Source organism: Narcine bancroftii, chromosome 3 (genome assembly GCF_036971445.1).
Source record: "Narcine bancroftii isolate sNarBan1 chromosome 3, sNarBan1.hap1, whole genome shotgun sequence".
Lineage (NCBI taxonomy): Eukaryota > Metazoa > Chordata > Chondrichthyes > Torpediniformes > Narcinidae > Narcine > Narcine bancroftii.
In genome coordinates, this window is record NC_091471.1 from 143,647,665 (window position 1) to 143,669,684 (window position 22,020).

At 45.8% G+C, this 22,020-nt stretch overlaps 1 protein-coding gene across 7 annotated transcripts in view; it reads left to right on the top strand.

Moving 5' to 3' along the window:
• The window catches only part of LOC138757652 (alpha-1,3-mannosyl-glycoprotein 4-beta-N-acetylglucosaminyltransferase B-like), a 180,493-nt gene that overhangs the window by 65,920 nt on the left and 92,553 nt on the right, over window positions 1–22,020 (top strand). For all 7 annotated transcript variants that reach the window (XM_069925319.1, XM_069925318.1, XM_069925317.1 and 4 more), the window contains one exon: window positions 12,860–13,000. In XM_069925319.1, coding sequence (XP_069781420.1) covers window positions 12,860–13,000 — 141 coding nt within the window. The remainder of the gene's footprint in view (window positions 1–12,859; window positions 13,001–22,020) is intronic.

Consider the following 22,020-nt stretch of genomic DNA (forward strand, 5'->3'; position numbering starts at 1 on the left):
ATTTTAACTTCTCTATTTTTTTGTTAAACTTTATCCCACCCCACCCCCCACCAGATTCCCATCTCTTCTTTAGATAATCCTGTACTTTTTTTTTCTCTCTCCTACACTCGATTATCTCTGGGCCCCTCCCCCAGCTTCTTTCCCCTTTTTATATGTAATTTCACCTATTCTATATTAGGCTTCATAAAGGGTTTATACCTGAAACTTTGACCATTTCAGGCCTGCTGATTTCCTCCAGTAGTGCTTTGTTTGTTCATGATTCGAACATCTGCAGTGATTGTGTTTCGATATTCCACTTCTTTGTTTTTTGCGTGACAGTCAGTTTGCAATCTATCCCAGCAGACTGCCTCCAATATTGGAGATATTAATTTATGTACCAGCCTCTTATGTGATATGAGACTTTGTCAAATGCCTGCATTTACAGGTTTCTTTCTATCGAGTCATTCCATTAAGACCTCAAAAAATGTAAGAATTTAAATCTGCCGTCAAGAATGTCCTATTGACTGCAGATTCCCTTTTTCTGTTCATGCCTGTTCTCTCTATTGTTCTGACTCTTCCTCTCTCTGTCTATCTGTCTCTCACCTCATTCACATTTTTGCTTTAATCTTAACCACAAACTACCAACTCCTTGCTTGTTCTTTAAAATTACATTTTATCCTTAAATATAAATATTATTTGCTTCACCTGCATAAACCATTAGATGTTTCAGCCATTATTCTCAGATTTACTGCAGTTGACCTGTCCTTGAGGATTTGACTGCTTCCAACATACCCTATAACTACAACAGCATATATTGGGGCTATAATTGTTACATTGGTCCTCAAATTTGCACACTGACCCTTTTTCCAACTCCACATCTATTTCTCAGTTATTTTTCCCTGCCCACTTATTCCAACCGCCATTGAGCCACATTCCTCATACTTTTCTTTCTTTGGCTTGGCTTCGCGGACGAAGATTTATGGAGGGAGTAAAAGTCCACGTCAGCTGCAGGCTCGTTTGTGGCTGACAAGTCCGATGCGGGACAGGCAGACACGGTTGCAGCGGCTGCAGGGGAAAAATGGTTGGTTGGGGTTGGGTGTTGGGTTTTTCCTCCTTTGCATTTTGTCAGTGAGGTGGGCTCTGCGGTCTTCTTCAAAGGAGGTTGCTGCCCGCCAAACTGTGAGGCTCCAAGATGCACGGTTTGAGGCGATATCAGCCCACTGGCGGTGGTCAATGTGGCAGGCACCAAGAGATTTCTTTAGGCAGTCCTTGTACCTTTTTTTTGGTGCACCTCTGTCACGGTGGCCAGTGGAGAGCTCGCCATATAACACGATCTTGGGAAGGCGATAGTCCTCCATTCTGGAGACGTGACCCACCCAGCGCAGCTGGATCTTCAGCAGCATGGACTCGATGCTGTCGACCTCTGCCATCTCGAGTACTTCGACGTTAGGGATGAAAGCGCTCCAATGGATGTTGAGGATGGAGCGGAGACAATGCTGGTGGAAGCGTTCTAGGAGCCGTAGGTGATGCCGGTAGAGGACCCATGATTCGGAGCCGAACAGGAGTGTGGGTATGACAACGGCTCTGTATACGCTTATCTTTGTGATGTTTTTCAGTTGGTTGTTTTTCCAGACTCTTTTGTGTAGTCTTCCAAAGGCGCTATTTGCCTTGGCGAGTCTGTTCTCTATCTCCTTGTTGATCCTTGCATCTGATGAAATGGTGCAGCCGAGATAGGTAAACTGGTTGACCGTTTTGAGTTTTGTGTGCCCGATGGAGATGTGGGGGGCCTGCAAGCTCACACCAAGACACAAGAGAAACTTGTCCGTGAACTACTCTTTGCAGACGATGCCGCTTTAGTTGCCCATTCAGAGCCAGCTCTTCAGCGCTTGACGTCCTGCTTTGCGGAAACTGCCAAAGTGTTTGGCCTGGAAGTCAGCCTGAAGAAAACTGAGGTCCTCCATCAGCCAGCTCCCCACCATTCCTCATACTGGGTCCACTATTTCCTACCCACCCCCAGCTATACCCAACTGCCTGCCATCCTTCCCTTCCTTGGTTCCAGTCTTCACCTTCCTTTCTAATCAGATTCCATAATCTACAGCAATTTGTTGCCTCCATTTATCACCTCCCAGCCTTCACCCTTCCTTCTAAAAAAAATCCTATCTGCCAGCCAACCCCTTGTCTGCTCAATTCATCTATAGATTGCCAGCTATTGCCTCATCCCTCTCCCTTACCATTTTATACAGGCTATCTCCCCTTTACTCTTTTCATGTGTAGACTCTCGACCTGATACGTCAACTGTCCATTTCCCTTCCACAGATTTTGTTTGAAGCACTGAGTTCCTCTAGCTCAGTGGTTCTCGATCCTTTTCTTTCCACTCACATACCACTTTAAGTATTCCCTGTGCCATAGGTGCTCTGTGATTCATAAGGGATTGCTTAAGTTGGTATGTGGGTGGGTGGAAAGAAAAGGTTCTTATTTTAATCGTATTTAATTGACTCGTTATGTGCATGGTTTCATAACTCCAAAGGAAATGGGCCAATGGCAATTTTTCTCAAGCAAAATATTTCAGTGACAATTGAGTCCAGAGCAATGATTCACAACCTTCCCTTTCCACCCACATACCACCTTTAGCAATCCCTTATGAATGAGAGAGCACTGATGGCATAGGGATTACTTAAAGTGGTACGTGAGTGGAAAGAAAAAAGGTTGACAACCACTGTTAGCTATTTGTTTTTTGCTCCATATTCCACCATCTGAAGTTTCTTGTATCTCCTCTCCATAACTTTACTCTTCTATCTGAAGAATTTCACCTCAGCCCACAACACCCATACATTGAAGAAATTTGGTTTGGTCCAGGATGCACTAAAAATGTGATTTTTACATTCCAAATCAGTCTAAAGCTAGAACTAGCTGGTAAAGTTTGATAACATTGTTGTGCCATCGTGTGTGTCATGACTTATTCAGCACCAGATGGAAACTCAGCAGACCCCACTGGATGTGACCACCCTTGAGCTGATAGTTTTAATGGGAAATGCAATGAGGCAATGTAGCAGTTCTCAACTTGATGGATTGAAAATGTGGTCAGAGGTCAAGTTGTTGGTTCTCTTTCTCACCAAAATAAATCAAGTCTGTAGCAGCATTTCTCACTTTGAAGCAGTAGATGAGAACCTTGTAAGATTCTCCCTGGCTAACCTACAAAGCAAATTAAACACAAAAGGGTGTTCTTTGTTTTGACATTTCATGTTCCAAAGATAACATGCGATAGATTAAACTTCACTGAAAAATGCCATTTTTTTAGTATCTTTTGGCAAAACAAGACAGGTTCCAACTCCAGGAAGAAATAGTTGAGAGGCACAAGTGAGTTTGTACATATTCATTTACAGCTTATGGCCTGGTTGGAATGTCTTTATGATGTCACTCAGAGCAGTTAAAATGTCAGTCACACTAGGACAGACATTAGTTAAAAATAGACATCCAGTTGCCTGTGACACGCTTATACAATTATACACCTGCGTTAAGAATAAACAGGTTAAAAGGTTAAAAGTGCAAAATGTAATTTGAAGCAAAATCAGTATTGTAGTCTTTAAGTTCACATTAATCAGGTAATTAAAATTAAATTCAAACTCTAGTTGCTGGCGCTGTGACAGAATTGCACTAATCACTATGCTATCTCTGCCACCGTCATAACTAAACTCACCTTCCCCAAGTTTACAGATGAAGCCTTTCTGAAATACTTAATAATATACTAATAGAGATAAGGACTCTTCATAGGCAGGCAAAGGGAGACACTTTGGGAGAGTCGCCCGAACTGCGAGTGGCATTCTGAGTACTGCCCATGGAGAACTCAAGCAGTAGTAGCAAAGGGGGAAAACAAATCCAGGCTAGTAATTGACTATAGCCAAACTATTAATCAGTATACACTCCTGGACGCATACCCCCTCTCTCGAATTTCGGACATGGTGAATAATATTGTGCAGTATCGGGTCTATTTGACCATTGACCTGAAAGCTGCTTATCACCAGCTGCCAGTCGTTCCAAGGACCGTCCATATACGGCATTTGAGGTTAAAGGTTGTCTCTATCAATTCCGGAGGGTCCCTTTTGGTATTACTAACAGGGTTTCTATCTTCCAGAGGCAGATGGTTGACAAGTATGGGTTGAAAGCTACCTTCCCCTACCTCCATACCATCACCATCTGTGGCCACACCTTGGAAGACCATGACGCCAACCTCCAGATTTTTCTCCATGTGGTAAAAGCCCTGAACCTCACTTATAACTCTGACAAGTGCGTGTTCAGGATTTAACGTCTGGCTATCCTTGGCTATGTGGTGGAGAATGGCATCATTGGTCCCGATCCAGATAGGATGTGCTCCCTGTTGGAGCTCACCATTCCCAGGACCACAAAGGCTTTGAGGAGATGCCTGGGGTTTTTCTCATTTACACCCAGTCCCTCAATACGCTGATAAGGTTCCCCTTAAAAGCCACTAATTCCCCCTCTTGGCCGAAGCCCAAATGGCTTTTAACTACCTCTGGAACCACATTGCGAAAGCTGCCATGCCCACGGTGGATGAGAATGTACCTTTCCAAGTGAAAAGCGATGCTTCAGGCATAGCCCTGGCCGTTATCCTCAACTAGGCAGGCAGGCCAGTTGCATTTTTCTCTCGGACATTACAAGGTTCCTGAATCCATCTGTGCCATTGTAGAAGCCCTGAGGCACTGGAGACACTACCTGGCTGGTAGAAGATTTATGCTCTTCACTGACCAGTGCTCGGTCGGATTCATGTTTAATAATGTCAAGAGGGGAAAAATCAAAAATGACAAAATTGGTTGGTGGAGGATCAAGCTCTCCACCTACAATTATGACATTGCCTATCGGCCAGGAGCCCTTAATGACCCTCCAGATGCCTTATCCAGAGGAAACTGTGCCTCTGCACACACCAGCCAACTGCGGTCTATGCATAATGAGCTCTGCCATCCAGGGGTCACCCACATGGCTCATTTTGTCAAGGCATGCAATCTGCCCTAATCCATGGAAGATGTCAGGAAAACGACCAGGTCTTGCCAGGTGTGGTGATATGACTTTATGCACTGGCTGGCCTGCCCTCCGGGTGCCTTCCTGCCTTAGCTCCTCCCTTAGTCCTGCCCTTGAGACCCTGGACCATAAAGGTTGAGTCCCCTCTCTTTCCCACTCACTTTCCTAGCCTGGACCCAGGCCAGCTGTCTCTAGCTCAATAAAGCCCATCGTTCCTCTCAGTCTTCTGTCTGTGTCATTATTGGTGCTACCGATAGTGCCCAACAATTTATTGAGGTAGATTTTGGAACTCTCCGGATATGGAGAAATTGCTGCGCCCCAAACGGCTGGAAGTAGACCCCCAAGTCCCGGGTCCATTGGTACTGTTCGAGCAGTGGGTGAACTGTTTTAATAATTTCCTCGACGTCTCTGCGGAGGTGGTCGACTCGGAAGAAAAGAAGCTCAAGATCCTTCAAGCACGAGTTGGCCAGAAGGCCTACCTGACCATCCTAGGCTGTGTGACCTACACCGACACAATGGCTGAGCTACAGGCACTCTATAAACCAAAAGTGAAAGTGGTTTACTCCCGTTACCTTGTGGCGTCCCGGAAACAACAGCCTGGTGAGTCCACTGAAGAGTTCGTCCAGTCCCTGGTCACACTGGGAAAAGACTGCTTGGGGAATCTCATGGGCCCGGGCATGATATCGCTGACCCAGTGTGTGAAAGAGCTGATCAGAGACGCCTGCATGTCGGGGTTGAGGTCGGACTACATCTGGCAAAGACTCCTCAAGGAGGACCCACTCCCTCTCAAAAAGGCAATTGACTTGATCAGAACTCTGGACTCAGCCCAGCGCCACACAGTGTCAATTGCGGGCAGAAGCGGGCCAACTGTGTATGTTCCACCACGAGGGGCATCGGCCTGGGACTCAATGTCAGGCATCAGCAATCACACCGACCGCATCGTCGAGATGCAACTTCTGTGGGCAGGCCAAGCACGCGAGGCGCCTCTGCCCCACGAAAGGAGCAACATGTTTGGGCTGTGGAAAGAAGGGCCACATTAAACCAGGCAGGCAGGCCGGTAGCACTTTTTTCCCACAACCTTCACAGTCCCGAACTCCGACACTCCTCCATCGAGAAGGAGGCACAAGTGATCGTTGAGACAGAGTGCCACTGGCGACACTACCTAGCCGGGAAGAGATTTACCCTGTTGATTGACCAGAGGGCAGTGGCCTTCATGTTTAGTGCCAAACAATGGGGTAAAATCAAGAATTACAAGATTCTGAGGTGGAGGATTGAGTTATCCACCTACAACTTACACCTACAACGATCCCCTGGATGCCCTATCCCGAAGGACGTGTGCCAGTGCACATCTCGACTGTCTCCAGGTCCTGCACAACAGTCTGTGCCACCCCAGAGTTACGAGGTTGTATCATTTTATCAGGTCAAGGAACCTCCCGTACTCCGTCGAGGACGTCCGGTCCACGGCCAGACGCTGCCAAATCTGCGCTGAGTGTAAGCCTCAGTTCTACTGGCCAGAAAAGGCACACCTCATCAAGGTCACTCACCCTTTCGAATGACTTAGTGTCAATTTCAAAGGCCCCCTCCTGACCACAAATAGGAATGCCTACTTCCTGATGGTGGTGGACAAATTTTCCAGGTTCCCCTTTGCAAGCCCAGATATGACCTCAGCTATGGTCATCAAGGCCCTGAGCAGTATCTTCACTCTGTTCGGGTACCCCAACTATATTCATAATGTTTGGGAGACCTCGTTCATGAGTGAGGACCTGCGTCAGTAGTTTTTGACCAGAGGCATAGCCACCAGCAGGACCACCAGCTATAACCCTAGAGGTAAAGGCCAGGTGGAAAGGGAGAAGGCACCGTGTGGAAGGTGGTGCTCCTGGCCCTTAGGTCCAAGAATTTGCCAGTGTCCCGCTGGTAGAACGTCTTGCCCGAAGATCTCCACGCCATCCAGTCATTACTGTGCACCACTACTAACACCACCCCACATGAATGCTTCTTTGCTTTCCCTAGGAGGTCGGCGAATGGTTCTTCCATCCCTCCCTGGCTGACAATCCCAGGGCCGGTTCTCCTTCGGAAGCACATCAGAGACCATAAGACGGATCCACTGGTTGAAGCAGCACACCTCATATATGCCAACCTGCAATACGCATTTGTGAGGTACCCGAATGGCCACGAGGACACTGTGCCCAGACCTGGCAGGGGCCGGAGACTCCAAGACTGCCTTGCCGCCTGCTGTCCATGCCACGGACCCGATGGTGCCACATCCAAGCATGGCGCTGGAGTCTGAGCTGCCTGTCCTGCAGCCGGACGTCCAGGCCTCTACCTCTCATGCAGCTGTAGAGGAACCCCCAGCACTCCAGGAGTCCACCTCCATCACCTCAACCCCTACAGTTCCTGCAGCGGACACTCCACCATCAGCCCCCTCTCTGAAGGAGCGCCATATGGACAAGCTGTCTCCCCGGCAGTCCAGCAGACAGAGGAGGCTGCCTGTGCGGCTCATCCTCTAGCCGGTGAGGGCGCCCACTTCTCCCGTCTCTTTATATATAGATTGTTGAGTTCTGCTGTATTATTGCTTTGTTAAATTGCTGCTGTTATTGCCTCCAGGGTTTGTTGTTTACCAGTGGGTTCTTTTTTTTAAAAAAGGGGGGGGGGGTGGAATGTGGTGATATGACTGTATGCACTGGCTGGCCCACCCTCCAGGTGTCTTCCTATCTTAGCTCCTCCCTTAGTCCTGCCCATGTGACCCTGGGCCATAAAGGTCAAGTCCCGCTCATTTTCCTAGCCTGGACCCAGGCCAGCAGTCTCTAGCTCAATAAAGCCTATCATTCCCCTCATTCTTCTGTCTGCGTCATTATTGGGGCAACCAACAGCACCCAACACCAGGTCTGCACAGAGTGTAAGCCGTACTTCTACTGCCCCACAAAGGCGCACCTGATCAAGTCATCCAGGCCCTTTGAACGACTCAGTGTCAATTTTAAGGGACCTTTCCCCTCCATGAACGGGAACACTTTCTTCCTCTCTATCTTCATGAGTACTCCCACTTCCTGTTCTCCATTCCATGTCCAGACATGTCCACTTCATCAGTCATGAAGGCCTTAGACTCCATTTTCACCTTTTTTGGGTATCCTAGCTATATCTGTAGCAACCGGGGCTCATCCTTTATGAGTGATGAGCTACGTCAGTACCTGCTTGTGAGGGGCATTGCATCCAGCAGGACTATTAGCTACAACCCCTGGGGGAATGGGCAGGTTGAAAAGAAGAATGCCATGGTTTGGAAGGCCCTGAAGTCAAAACGCCTTCCAGATTCACACTGGCAGAAAGTTCTCCCTGTGGTGCTCCATTCCATCTGGTCACTATTATGTACTGCGACCAACGTTACTCCTCATGAGCTCCTATACACTTTCTAAAGAAAGTTGGCATCGGGAACTAACCTTCCATTCTGGCTCACCACTCCTGGTTCAGTCCTTCTCAGGAAGGAAGTGAGGAGAAGCAAGACTGACTCCTTGATGGAAAGGGTGAAACTGCTCCACGCCAATCCCATGTATGCCTATGTGGAGTACCCGGATGGAAGGGAGGTCGGCGTCTCCATCAAGGACCTAGCACTCGCTGGTCCATTACCTCAGGTGCCCTGCAAGCTACAGAGCTCATTCTCGCCTCCCCCAGTCAGGGCCTTGGGGGATCCTGTTCAGGAGGAAAGTGCATCCCCCTCCACCTTTGAGCAGGAGACCCAGCCCGCCTCTCTTCCCTCACAAGGGGACCAGGAGACCCAAGGAGTCCGAGGGCCCCCCCCCAGTGCTAAAGTGCTCCACCAAGATCTCCAGACTCCCGGACCACTTAAATCTGTAAATTTGTAAATAACTGTATAGTTTTCAACAATTTTTTCTGAACTCATGTTCTCTGTCTTCATTCACAGACCATAAATTCCACAGGAAGGGGTGAATGCAGTGAACTGGGATTCACTGGTAGTGTTTTGTGCTGATGGCTGGTCCCGCCTCCCGGCTCCGCCCCCACCTGCTCACATATAACCCTGGTTTCCCGCCTAAATTCAGAACCCTTCCGAAGACTATTGTGAAACCCTACCCATAGTTATATGTTCTCCCTTCAGTCATGAGAGCTTTTATTCATGCTACAGAAAGCTACATATATAAAGTTATTGAAGCATTTATTTCATTCAGTGGAAGTTTTACTTGATAAAAGTGTGTAACTTCAGTGCCATTACTTATTCATTGGACTAATTTAAACAAAAACTTATTTGGGCTTCAAACCCAAAGCTCAAATTTCCACTAGTTTAATTTATAAAAATGAAATTCTTTAATATTTTTTCAGGTATGAGGAGCTCAACAATAGCCTCCCTTCAGTGAAAAAAAGTGCAATGGCAGCTGCAAACATAATGTTCCTTCCCCGTTGAGACAGGATTTGCAGAGTATAATGCTTAAGGAATGAGTCAGTACATTGTCTTTCCATACTAAAGGTTTCAATTGTCTTTGAGAGTGTAATGTTGTGTAATACTTATGATGAGGTTCATTAACAATACATGTGAGTAGTGGAATTCCACGAATTAGACACAACAATGAGGAAAAAATGGGGAAATATTTCTAAGAGATTATAATGTGCAACTTGAGGCCATTTTATGTCGGGCCTCCGCGGAGGAATGGAAAAATGGGAACTTACCTTTCAGACAGCAGCCCATTCATATCCAGAGGTGCCTCATAGCACTCTCCAGATCAAAGAACAGTTCCAGCTGCGTGAGAGATTATGGGTAGGGAAGATGGCCATTGCTCTGTCACGTTTTGAGCGGCCCTGAAGGCCGAAGCGGCCTGGTGTGGCTGTTTCAGCCCACACTGGCCGCCCCCTGATGGCTCCCGCTGCCCCGCCAGTCACCGCTGTCCCGACTGCCCTGATGGTCCCCACTGCCCTGCTGACCCCCGCTGACAGCTCCCGTTGCCCCGACAGTCCCTGCTGCCCTGACAGTCCCTACTGCCCTTGCTGCCCCGCCAGATCCTGCTGCCCCAACTGTCCCCACTGCCCGCCAGCCCCCGCTGACAGCTCCCGCTGCTCTGACGGTTCCTGCTGGCCCCACTGTCCCGCCGGCCCCCCACTGACAGCTGCTGCTGCCCCGATGGTCCCCTCAGCCCCGACAAACTACTTTCTTGATTTTGGATGAAGTGTAAAAGAAAAATCTGCTTGTCATTCTTATACCAGGAAGAAAGGGATAAAGAAGAGGATTCTTCCTGAAACAACCAGACATTCTCTTTACATTGGACTCAGTACCATCTTCATGCTGCTCTCTTCCAGACACTCATGCAAAGTAAACTTGGTGGCTTAGCGAAGGATGGGGGCAGGAAGAGACAAAGTATCAAAACGCCTCAAATAGATTAATTTATTTCTCAATCAGAGCATAAAAGTCAATATTTGACAAATGTTTTACGATGTTCACTTCCTTGGCAAAGATGAGTAAAGAAATAAACAGAGTGAGTGTTTCAAGTTGGACAGCATTTGCCAAAGACCTGTAAAAACTTCCAAAGGATGCATTGACAGTGAGTACTAGTGCTATTTAGTTTTATCTAGGAACAATCTGATTTTGAGGGATACTTAACTCTCCCATCTTGGCAAATCACACATGTTCACTGTGTGTCAAAAATATGCTACCATAACAACGAGTGAGACTGCACTCTGGGGTCATGTCATAGCCCCATTTAAAGCTTCCCCTGCAACAATAGGCTTTGTGTCAGGATGCTGAAAACCACCCATTCTCAGTGGAGGCCATATGTTGCTCCCACCTGGGGCCACAACACATACAAGGGGGGCACAGATTCAAATAATGAAATTTTTTTTTAATGTAGGCAGTAGGAGAGAAATATGGAATAAATCAACCAAACCTGACTGCTTCACAGGGAAGAAGGGTCATAAAATTTGTGGCCTCAGGCAAAGAAAATGGTTGAGAATAGCTGCTGTAGACTAATCCATACAGCCAAACTATTTGCAATATTGTAGGCATCATTATACCCAAGATGAGCTACACCATGCAATCAAAGATTTACCTTAGAGCCCTGATTTTATAATTTGATCAGTTCAGCTATTACTAAAATTATTTTTCCTGTTTTTGTATCCTGCTGGTTTGACTTTCCCAACAATCCTAATCAGTTTCCTTATCTTAATGTTTGGAAACCTAAGTTCATCCAAACCTGCTGCCAAATTTAACATGCTAAGGATTTGGACCCACATCTGCATTTCCCAACCCCAACTGAATCCTAGTTAAGCTGCATTGTGATTTTAAAAATATTACCTTCGCTTTCTAATGCCTCTTGTGCCGTCTTTCTCCTTTTCACCTCTGTCCTCACCACCTTTCAAAATACCTGCACCAATCCTAGTCTCTTGATCATGCCAGAAATTTAGTATTTTCACCTTTGCATTAGCTGGCTTGGTTCAGATATCTGCTCCTGCTTAGCTTCTGAGATCAGATAAAGAAAAGCAGGCTCAGGACTGGTCAGTACTTGGAGGGGAGACATTATAGGAACACCAGGTGCTGTAGGTTTCTATGAGGGGCGCTGGACAAAGTGGCGACTCTCTGTTTTCCTTAGAGTCGACAAAAGTTAAAGAATTTCATGTATGTTACATTCTAAATATAGTATGAGGTGGAAATATTGAACCTTTACATTTTTACCTTTATTATTTCACTAAACTTTGTGGGTTTGCTATCTTTCTTTCTTCTATTAGAATATTCCTTAAGTCCTGAATATTTGAACAAGCTTTTGGTCTCTTGCCCAAATATCTCTTTGGTCGAAATATTGTTTGCTGATTTCCCAGATAATAAATTGATGTGATTTGCCATGTAGTTGACTCAAGATATTGCATGCTTACCCTTATCAGCTGGGTACTGTTTTGTACCAGAAGGAATTCCATTTCCTTAATGTGTAGGTCTTTCCAAATACAGGCAGAACAATATGAAATTTATGGTTTTTCAGCAGGGGTAAAAATTTGCAAAAGCTACCCTTGCCTCGAGTTACAGGCTCTCTCCCCTCGCAATCTCAGTCACAGGCACTGTTTGGTCTGCAAACAGCTTAGTCTGTCAACTCTTTGTGGACAGTTCCAGCAAATAATTGTTGTACATTTGTGCTAGCCTCTCCTGGATTGATATTAAATTATTATTTAGCATATGAGAATTCTATGGAGCTTGTAAACATTGAAGAACTGCAGAATTTCATTTATTTAGTATTTTGCACATTATCTTTCCATTGAGTCTCCTCCAGTTCGCAATGGTATGGCCCACAGGTTTGCACAAAATGTAGCTCCAAGCAGAGAACCACCTGTGGAATTATTTATGAATCTTATGACAATAAATGTAAAACTGCAGTAGAAATTCTTTTTCCAGTAATAGATCTTGAATTTATACAACAATTGCAAAATATTCCAAACCCTCCACAGCCAAAGAAATGGTTCTGAATTGTAGTCGCTGCTGGTTCTTGGGCTAACATGGAAGATCATTTCAGATGGCAGGACTGTATACACTGAAGTGAGACAAATGGCCAATGAAGATGAAGACAAAGAGTTGGCCAAGAGATCAAGAGGTTTTCCAAAGCAACATTGAATAATGCTCTCACAATTGTTTCCCCTTCTAGCTAATCAAACCCAACAAGAGTTCAGTGGAAGACCTTGTCTTAAATACAACGACAAAACCAAATAAGCATTTTGATTTAATGCTGAAGCTGTGAAACCGAATTTGCACAATCACTCGGAAATAATTATGCCAGCTTGCCACAATCAGTAACAGACTGTCAGGGATCTCCATTAGAAAATAAGAAAAAGCTGCAAGCTCCAATCGTCTTAAGATTCATCTCTTTGTTTTCAGATACAATGAAGTTGAAAACATCGAACTCTATGAGGATCCTTAATATTCAGCTTCAAAATATTTTCTATTACCTTCCTCATCTGATGTTTAATAAGGACAGTCTTCAGCCAAAAGTACTGATAGGACAGGGAAGAACTGGAGGTAAGAAACAAGGAATGTAAAAACTTGTAAAAATGATCAGATGCAAAATACTTTCTATGTGCAAATATTTAACATAAATCGGTCAATTTGAAAAATTTGCAATGTATTTTTTCATATTGTCTTGTCATACTCAAAACTGTTCAGTAATTAAATATTTAGTTCTTTCAATTTTGCAAACCTTTCACCATCTTGAATTTTGCATTTGGACTATTATTGCTTCTATCCAGGCTAGAATAATTTTTTTTAAAAAGCTTGGAATTTCCATCAGTGCCTTCACTTCTGTATGTCAGCCAGCCTAGAATGTCATCACTCAAAGATGCCGTGATCTGAAGCCAGGCTTCCTTGGCCCAGAGCTGTTCAGGTTGCTTTCCAAGAGCACCCACTGCCTCCTTTGCAACAGTCAGCAGCTTCCACAAATATACCTCAGCCACCGAAAAATATTGCCTGGAGCATCGGGAGAGACAGGATTACACATGAGTTAATTTGATATTTTGATGAATATTCTATGCTTTTATTTTATCAATTTAAATTATTTATTTTGTGCTGATTTTTGCCTTGTGCAATAGTCAGTTACAGACGGAAGGATGAGTGTGGGGACATTAGTGAAAGCAACCCAACAGAGAAATTCTCAATAGATTCATATCTTCTGAGAATTCAGTTGTGTTGTTCTTTTGATTTTACAGCTTTAATTAATTTAATTAATTGTTGAAGTTTTTTTTTAATTTCATCTCTCTGTATATTGCAGAACGTGCTAATGGAGTGATTCCCCGTAACATTTTCTACTCATGTTATTGCAGCTTTGTAAATATTTCAGTCTCTTGCTAATTTCTAGACCATATCTGATGAGGTTGCTTTCACAATGTTAAATTAATGGAAACATCACACCATGGATTCATGGCAATGTGAAATTGAATTGGTGTACATGATTTTAACAGAGTGTTTTACAAGATTCCCTATGACAGGCTCATCCAGAAAGTCAGGAGGCATGGGATCCATGGATTTGTAATTGGTTTGTTCAAAGAAGGCAGAGGGTGGTAGTAGATGGACCGTGTCCTGCCTGGAGGTCAGAGATGGGTGGTGGTTTTCAGGGATCTGTTCTAGAACCCATGCTATTTGTAATTTTTATAAAAGACGCTCAAAGAAGTAGAGAGTTGGGTCAGTAAGTTTATAGAAGACATGAAGGTAGGTAGTGTTGTGGATAGTGTTTAGAAAGTTGTAAGTCACAACAAGAGATGGATAGAGTTGGATGGGGAAGTGACAGATGGAGTTCCATCTAGAAAAGTGTGAATTGATGTACGTTGATAGGTTGAACGTAGGCAGATCATTAGCAAAATGGAGGAACAGGCAGATCTTGGAGTCCAAGTCCATGGATCCCTCAAGGTTGCTGCACATATTGATAGGGTAGTTAAGAAGTCATATGGTGTTGTGGCCTTCATTAGCTATGGGATTGTATTCAATTCAATTTTGTTCACCTTATTATAGGAAGGATGGTAGAATCTTTAGAGAAGGTGCAGAGGAGAGTTAACAGGATGTTGCCTTGATTGGACAATGTGTCTTTTGAAGAAAGGTTGAACAAGAGCTTTACTCTTTCAGTAACAGAAGATGAGAAGTGATATAATAGAGATGTGTAAAGATTAGGATAGGCCTAGATAGGGTAACAGCCAACACAGTTTTCCCAGGGTGGCAATGGCCAATACCAGAGGACATCCGTTTGAAGTGAGTGGGAGAAAGTTTTGAGGAGATGTAAGAGGTAAAAATAATTTATACACAGAGTGGTAGATGCCTGGAATGCATTGCCAGGAATGGTGGTGGAGGCTGGTACAATAAAGACATTTAAAATACTCTTAAGTAGGCACATGGATGCAAGAAATATAGAGGGTTATGGGTTGTGAGGGGAGGAAGGATTAGATAGATGGTGGAACAGATTCATAATGGTTTGCAAAAAATCATGGGCATATGGGCCCATACTCTCCTGTGCAGTTCTATGTTCTCAATTGAATGAATTTAGGCTACCTTAATTTCAGATTTCAGATTTATTGTCAGATACAACCATGAGATTTCTTTTACCTGCAGGCACAGCAGAATTACCACTAATTAGCGGTGCAAAACAAAAATAAACTGTACAAAAATATACATGTAAACAAAGAACTGTAAACAAATAACAATTGTAAACAAAGTGACTGCAATACAGAAAGAACAAAAAGAAAATCAACAAAGTGCACAAGTAAGAGGCCTTAAATTAGTCCTTGACTGAGTTTGTTGTTGAGGAGTCTGATAGTGGAGGGGTAGCAGCTGTTACTAAACCTGGTGGTGAGAGGCTTGTGGCACCTATACCTCTTTCCTGATGGCAGCAGCGAGAACAGAGCCTGTGCTGGAGGTGGGTCTTTAATGATTGCTGCTGCCCTCCAACAGCAGCATTCCCTGTAGATGTGCTTAATATTCATGAGGGTTTTGCCTGTGATGTCCTGGGCTGAGTCCACTATCTTTTGGAGGGCTTTACACTCAGGGGTCTTGGTGCTCCCATACCAGACCATGATGCAGCCAGTCAGCACATTTTCCACCACACTTCTGTAGAAATTTGCTAAGGTTTCTGGTGTCATACCAAGCCTCCACAAACTCCTGAGGAAGTAGAGGCACTGACATGCTTTCTTCATGATGCCATTGGTGTGTTGGATCCAGGAAAGATCCTCTGAGATAGTGACTCCCAAGAATTTAAATTTGCTTACCTTTTCCACCTCTGGATTGTATACCTCTGGTTTTCTTTTCCTGAAGTCAGCAATTATCTCTTTAGTTTTGGTGACACTGAGTGCAAGTTGGCTGTTGGTGCACCCCTCAGCCAGGTTTTCAATCTCCATCCTGTATATTGACTCATCCTCTTCCTTTATACAACCCACTTTCATGGTGTTGTCGGCAAATTTATAGATGGTGTTATTGTCGTTCCGAGCCACACAGTTGTAGGTGTAATGTGAGTAGAGCCGGCGACTAAGAACGCAGCCCTGTGGTGCTCTGATACTGATGGAGATTGTGGAGGAGATGCTGTTACCAATCCTCCCTGATTGTGGTGGTCTGGAGGTGAGGAAATCCAGGATGCAATTACACAGTAGGGTGTTGAGTCCCAGGTCTTGGAGTTTGCTGATTAGTTTTGAGGGGATGATGGTATTAAATGCTGAACTATATTCTGTAATTTGTTCCATAATGTGGGTCTCTAAAATCATGGAGGGATGTAGCATGAACACAGGCTCTTCAGTGCTCACTAAATGTGATGCGCTGCAGTGCGAACAAACAAGCTCAAACTACAGGCTTTAATTAGCTTAAAACTGGCACACAAGGTTCAGTATCCCTTCTGGCTCCATGTGCTCTCCTCCTACCCAAGGGCTGGTGCGAGCCTTTATAGGGGCCGGTGATTAGCAGAGGGTAAGTGGAGCCAGCATCCCAGGTTACCTTCTTGCAGGTACAGTGAATTGCCCCCTGCAGTAGGTAGGGTGCAAGCAGTCACAGACAGTCCAGTGGTTGTATCACCACACGGACCACCAAGCACTGTTGATTCAACTCCTGCATTGATCCAATTTTATTCTCTCTACATTTCCATCAAATCCTGCCAGATTCTATTACTCAACTACATTCTATGGGTGACGTTCAATGGCCCCATTAACCTACCAGCTTACACATCTTTGGAGTGTGGGAGAAAACTGCTACACCTGGCAGAAACCCACACAATCACAGGGAGAATGTGCAAACTCCATATGGGCAGGATAGATTCTCAGTTGCTGGAGTTGTGAGGCTGCACTTTCTGGTCAATAGAGAGGGTCTCAAACAGCTGGGATTTCATAACAACCCAATATATGATAGGAATTATCCATTTTGTTCGGTTCCTCACAATGTTCTTGGATCCCTGAAATAAGGAACCACCCAAATGATGTGGAACTTCATGTGTTTACAGAAGAGATTGATCTAATTACCTTTGGAGAGGCAAAGTGCCACATGATTAATATTGTTTTAATTTATTCTAGAATACTAAACTGCAAGGAAAATGTAATTGTTTGACTTGTTGGCAAACAATAGCAAGCCACAAAATGCTGGCTGAACACAAGTGGCTGGGCAGTCAAAAATTTGGATTGAAAATCCAGCATTGTTCTTACCTAATTCTTGTGATCTCTGTATTCTGGTTTTTTTTAAATTTCTGAGGTCACAAACTCATTAATTTGCATCTTTTTGCAATTAGGTCATCAATTCAGATTCGTTCCCAAAAAATATTATAGGAGAATTGTAGACAGGGAAAAAAAACAGCTCTGGAAACATCCACCATACAGGGGGTTGCTGGAAGTGAGATTGTGGACATGTGGGACAAAATTGGTTGAGGATCACTACCTTCCGCTGCCCCCCACCTCCCCAAAACAGGATCCTCAAGTCCACAGAGCTGGAAACTTTGCTCAGACAGTTCATTTTCTCCTCAATGAATGGGATTGGTGTGTGTGTGGGAATCCCTCTGCGACGTGCCCAGGAGTCCGCGGGCAGATCCAGCAATTTGATGTGTCAGTTGTGCTGGTATGCTCGTACGCCACATGGACAAAGGTATTATAGGGTTGACTGACTCCAATCAATACAGCTATTGTTACTTCCAGCATCAACGGTATTATCATCCTGTTGTGGGGGAGGAGGTGGAGGGGAAGACTCGCTCTCTCTGGGTTAGTCTATGATGTGTATGCAAGATATGTCCTGTACTCCTGATAACGCAACCCATCGTGTGTCCCCTGGTCCACATCCTACCACTTTACCCTTCCTCAGAGGTCCCTGTTGCAGTTGCACCCACACACTTCAGGTGCTTCCATCAGCTGCTCGAATGGCCAGGATTGGGTACTAAGTCCATGTTCGGGATGTTAGAACCTCGGATGGATGGGTGGCCAAAGTGAGGATCTGTGATTTGGGGCATCGGGAGCTCTGGTGGGCAGGTGGCCAGGGCGAAAATCAGTGGTCAAGCTGTTGAGAGCTCTGATGGTATGTGAAATTTAAGTCCGGTTCGATGGGTTCACAGAGAAGCAAGGCCAGACATAAACTGACAAACATACAGGAAAATCATATGGGGAAAGACACAAAACAACACAATTTACTAATACACTCTTACAAGACAGAAACTTCAGCAGACAACCCCTGATCCCTGTACCTCAGGATGCGGCTCATTGTTAAGTAATACATAGTTACTAACATAGTCTGACAAGACAGGGACTTAAATGCACATTCCTGGTTCCCTGTACCAACAGGGGGTGGTGGCTCAATGTTAAATACTGCCAAATAATACGATGGTCCCACTCTAAGTGTAGTGCACACCTTTTCAATGACTCCTCCAGTGTTCATAGTCAGGACCAAGAAGCAGAGAGAGTGTGCAAATCACATGGTGTGCTTTTAAAGTGCAGTCAGCTGGGGAGTCTGACCCAGGTGATCAGAGAAATGATTTAAAGGGGCCAATGGTCATCAATTAGTGATTTAAAGGGACCACTGGTCAGTTGTGCATTAATGGATGGGCAGAGTCCCACTTTGATTGGCAGGTGATGACACTTATGACTAAATTCCAGATGGAGAGATCACATGACCCTCCACAATTCACATTCACACCAAGTTCCAGAAAGGGAGCCACATGACCCTGCACAATCCACACTGCATTCCACCCCTTGGAAGTCACACCACTCATCAAACATCTATAAACATTATTAACACATCTATAATATCATCAACAAAATTATGTATAAAGGTCAACAGAATAAAATAAATCTTCGACTGACAGTTAATTATGCTGAAACTAATGATGTATACATAAACCACAAAGCAAAATATATAATGAATATAAAGGTAACACAAGTGCCTTTAAAATGAGAGACAAGGAACATCAGGGAAGGTGTTTTATTGGGAAATGATAACGCTCTATCAGCTCTCCCTATGCCCGAACAGTGTTATGGTGTTCCTGATGGAACGGGGTGCTCTGGGAATTGCCCCCCAGTGTGAAAGGGGAGGGGAGAGAAAAAAAAGCCCTTGACTCACATACGTTATCTCTCCAACTTGCCTGGGATATATGTGAACCTTTTCCACCAGCACTAGTGCCACCTCCGCCTGCAAGCAGGCAGTGCAAAGCTATTCCTCCTGGACCAGCACCTCCCGCACATTGGCCATCCATCCGGGCACTCCACCATCATTGTGAGGCACACAACCCAGATGTCCATCGCCTTGTCATCCCATGGGGAGGCAGGGATTGGCCCGGCAGGAATCAACCCAGTAGGTGTGCATCCAGGATGTGCCTGTACTTTACTGGTGGCACCTCCTTTTTCTGGGCTACCATCTGGCACCAGGATGCTGTTCCTGCTCACCTTCTCTGTACATGGACCAATGGTGACCAAAATAGGTGCAACATATCGTCTGCTCTGGCTCCCTTAATGGATGCACAGGGAGAGACACAACTGTGTATTGTCTGAACTAAGAGCATTTTAAAAATAGTTTCCTGAAGCACCCATGGCATGGCGAATTATTAGGAGTGGTGTTATGGGGTGAGTGGAGGAATACTGTCATTATTGAAATGTTAACTGCTACAAGATAACAAGCAGCTCCTCTAACTGTTGTTGAGCAGGGTTGGTGTAGGTGGAAGACCCTCAGCTGTGTGTGCTGGGGCAGCGATACAGGTGCCACAGTCTGGCACAGCGATGCTGTGCACACACTCGTAGGCGCTCACAGTGCTGATCAGTGTATGTGAGAAGAAGAGCAGTATGAGATGGGGGGGTGGGGGGGGGGGATGGATGAGAGAGGGGGGCTGGGGAGTTTGGGAGAAACAAAATAGATTAGTCTGCTGCCTCCTCTAATGGGGGAGAAGCAGAGGGTAGGCTATACTGGGTCAAGTTGCGATGCACTGGAAGCTCCGCCTCTGTAGAGCTCGTCGAAAGAACCAAAGACTTGTTGATCCAAACCAAGGCTTTTATTAGCAAAAGACCGGAGCTCTTCACAGGTGGCCGACCAGTCCGGAATGATCCGACCTGGCTAGGGACACAACCCTTTAAGGCCCAAACAATAGGTGTGGCTTAGCTCTCAGCCAATCGCTGTAAGCACAGTCTAGATACAGTAACTATATACACTATGTACATTGGTGATAGATCTGTACTATCACATTCACCCCTTCTTGGAGAATTGACCCTGGGAAAAAAAAAAAAACAAAAACGAGGGAGAGAATGAAAAGGAAGGGGTAGGTCAAGGACTGTAGCGGTCAGGGGGTCTGACCATCCGGCGTGACCGCCGTGGTGCCGGGATTGGGGTCGCTGGAGTGGTGTCGCCAGCGGGTTCATCGGGTGCGACTGCTCCGTCGCTCAATTCCCCAGTCGTTTTGTCGGCAGGGTGGCCCGAGTCATTGGGGTGCTGTTGGTCCTTCTGTTGCGGCACGGGGCCTGGAGCATAAGGAGTTGGGGGGTTTGCTGGGTCTACCGCGTCCTGAGCTAGGTCCCGCACCGAAACAGTGTCCTCCCGCCCATCTGGGAACTCCACATATGCGTAATGTGGGTTCGCGTGGAGTAGAGTCACTCGGTCGACCAAGGGGTCGTTCTTTGAGTGCCGGACGTGGCGTCGCAAAAGGACGGGGCCAGGGACGGTGAGCCATGCCGGTACAGTGGTTCCCGATTCGGATTTCCTCGGGAAAAGGAACATCCTTTCATGGGGGGTGGCATTTGTTGCAGTACATAGGAGGGAGCGGATGGAGTGTAAGGCACTAGTGAGAACCTCCTGCCAGTGAGAGGTGGGGAGACCTTTAGACCGGAGAGCCAGTGTAACCACTCTCCATATGGTGGCATTCTCCCTCTCGACCTGGCCATTACCGCGTGGGTTATAGCTCGTGGTCCTGCTTGAAGCAATACCACACTCCAGAAGGTACTGTTGCAGCTCTGCACTCATGAATGAGGACCCCCTATCACTGTGGATGGAATTGGGGTACCCGAAGATGGTGAAAATACTGTGAAGGGCCTGTATCACTGAGGTGGCAGTGGTGTCTGGGCAGGCCACAGCGAATGGGATAGTGGCGGTTGAGCTTCACACGAGGCACTGTGTTTACTGGCGGCCATTTTAGACCTACAGACTGCAGCAAAGTGGCCCTTTTTAAGGCACTTCTGGCACCTGGCTTTTCTTGCTGGGCACTGGGATCTGCTGTGCTTGTCCCTCCCGCAGAAATAACATTTCGGGTTCGCACGGGGCAGGGTAGCAGCAGCCGACAGGCCGTCAGGGGTAGGGTAGAAGGGCACTCTACTCACATCAGAACGAGGGGTCCAGTCCCTAGAGAGCTCGGTGGACTTTAAGGCTGCCTCCTCCATTGTGATTGCAATCCGGGCCACGTCCTCTAGTTTTTCTACCCCTTGTTCGAGCAAACGCAGCCTCACTTCGTTCGACCGGAGCCTGGCCACATAGGCATCCCGGACGAGGTCGCTAGTGATCTCGGCAGCAGTTTTGTCCACACAGTTACAGTCCTTGCCCAATGCCTTTAATACTTGTAAATATGCCCTGCCGGACTCGCCGGGCTGTTGCTTCCTCGACGCAAGCATGAGCCGGGCATGAACTCTGTTCACCGGTTGATCATACAGTTCCTTCAGTACCTTTATGGCTGCGGTGTAAGTGGTCTCATCCTGGATGTTCTCGTAGACTCTCAAGGACACCATAGACAGCAATGCTGTTAGACGCTGGTTATCCTCCTCTACCTGAATGAATCTCAAGAAGTTTTCAAAGTTCAGCAGCCAGAACTTAAAGGCTTTGAAGGCTGTAGCTGACTGTGGGTCGATATCAAGTTTTTCTGGCCGAGTTAAACGCTCCATCCCTTTCAAAAAAATTATTTTTGCTAATAAAATTGTAGAGCTCGTCGAAAGAACCAAAGACTTGTTGATCCAAACCAAGGCTTTTATTAGCAAAAGACCGGAGCTCTTCACAGGTGGCCGACCAGTCCGGAATGATCCGACCTGGCTAGGGACACAACCCTTTAAGGCCCAAACAATAGGTGTGGCTTAGCTCTC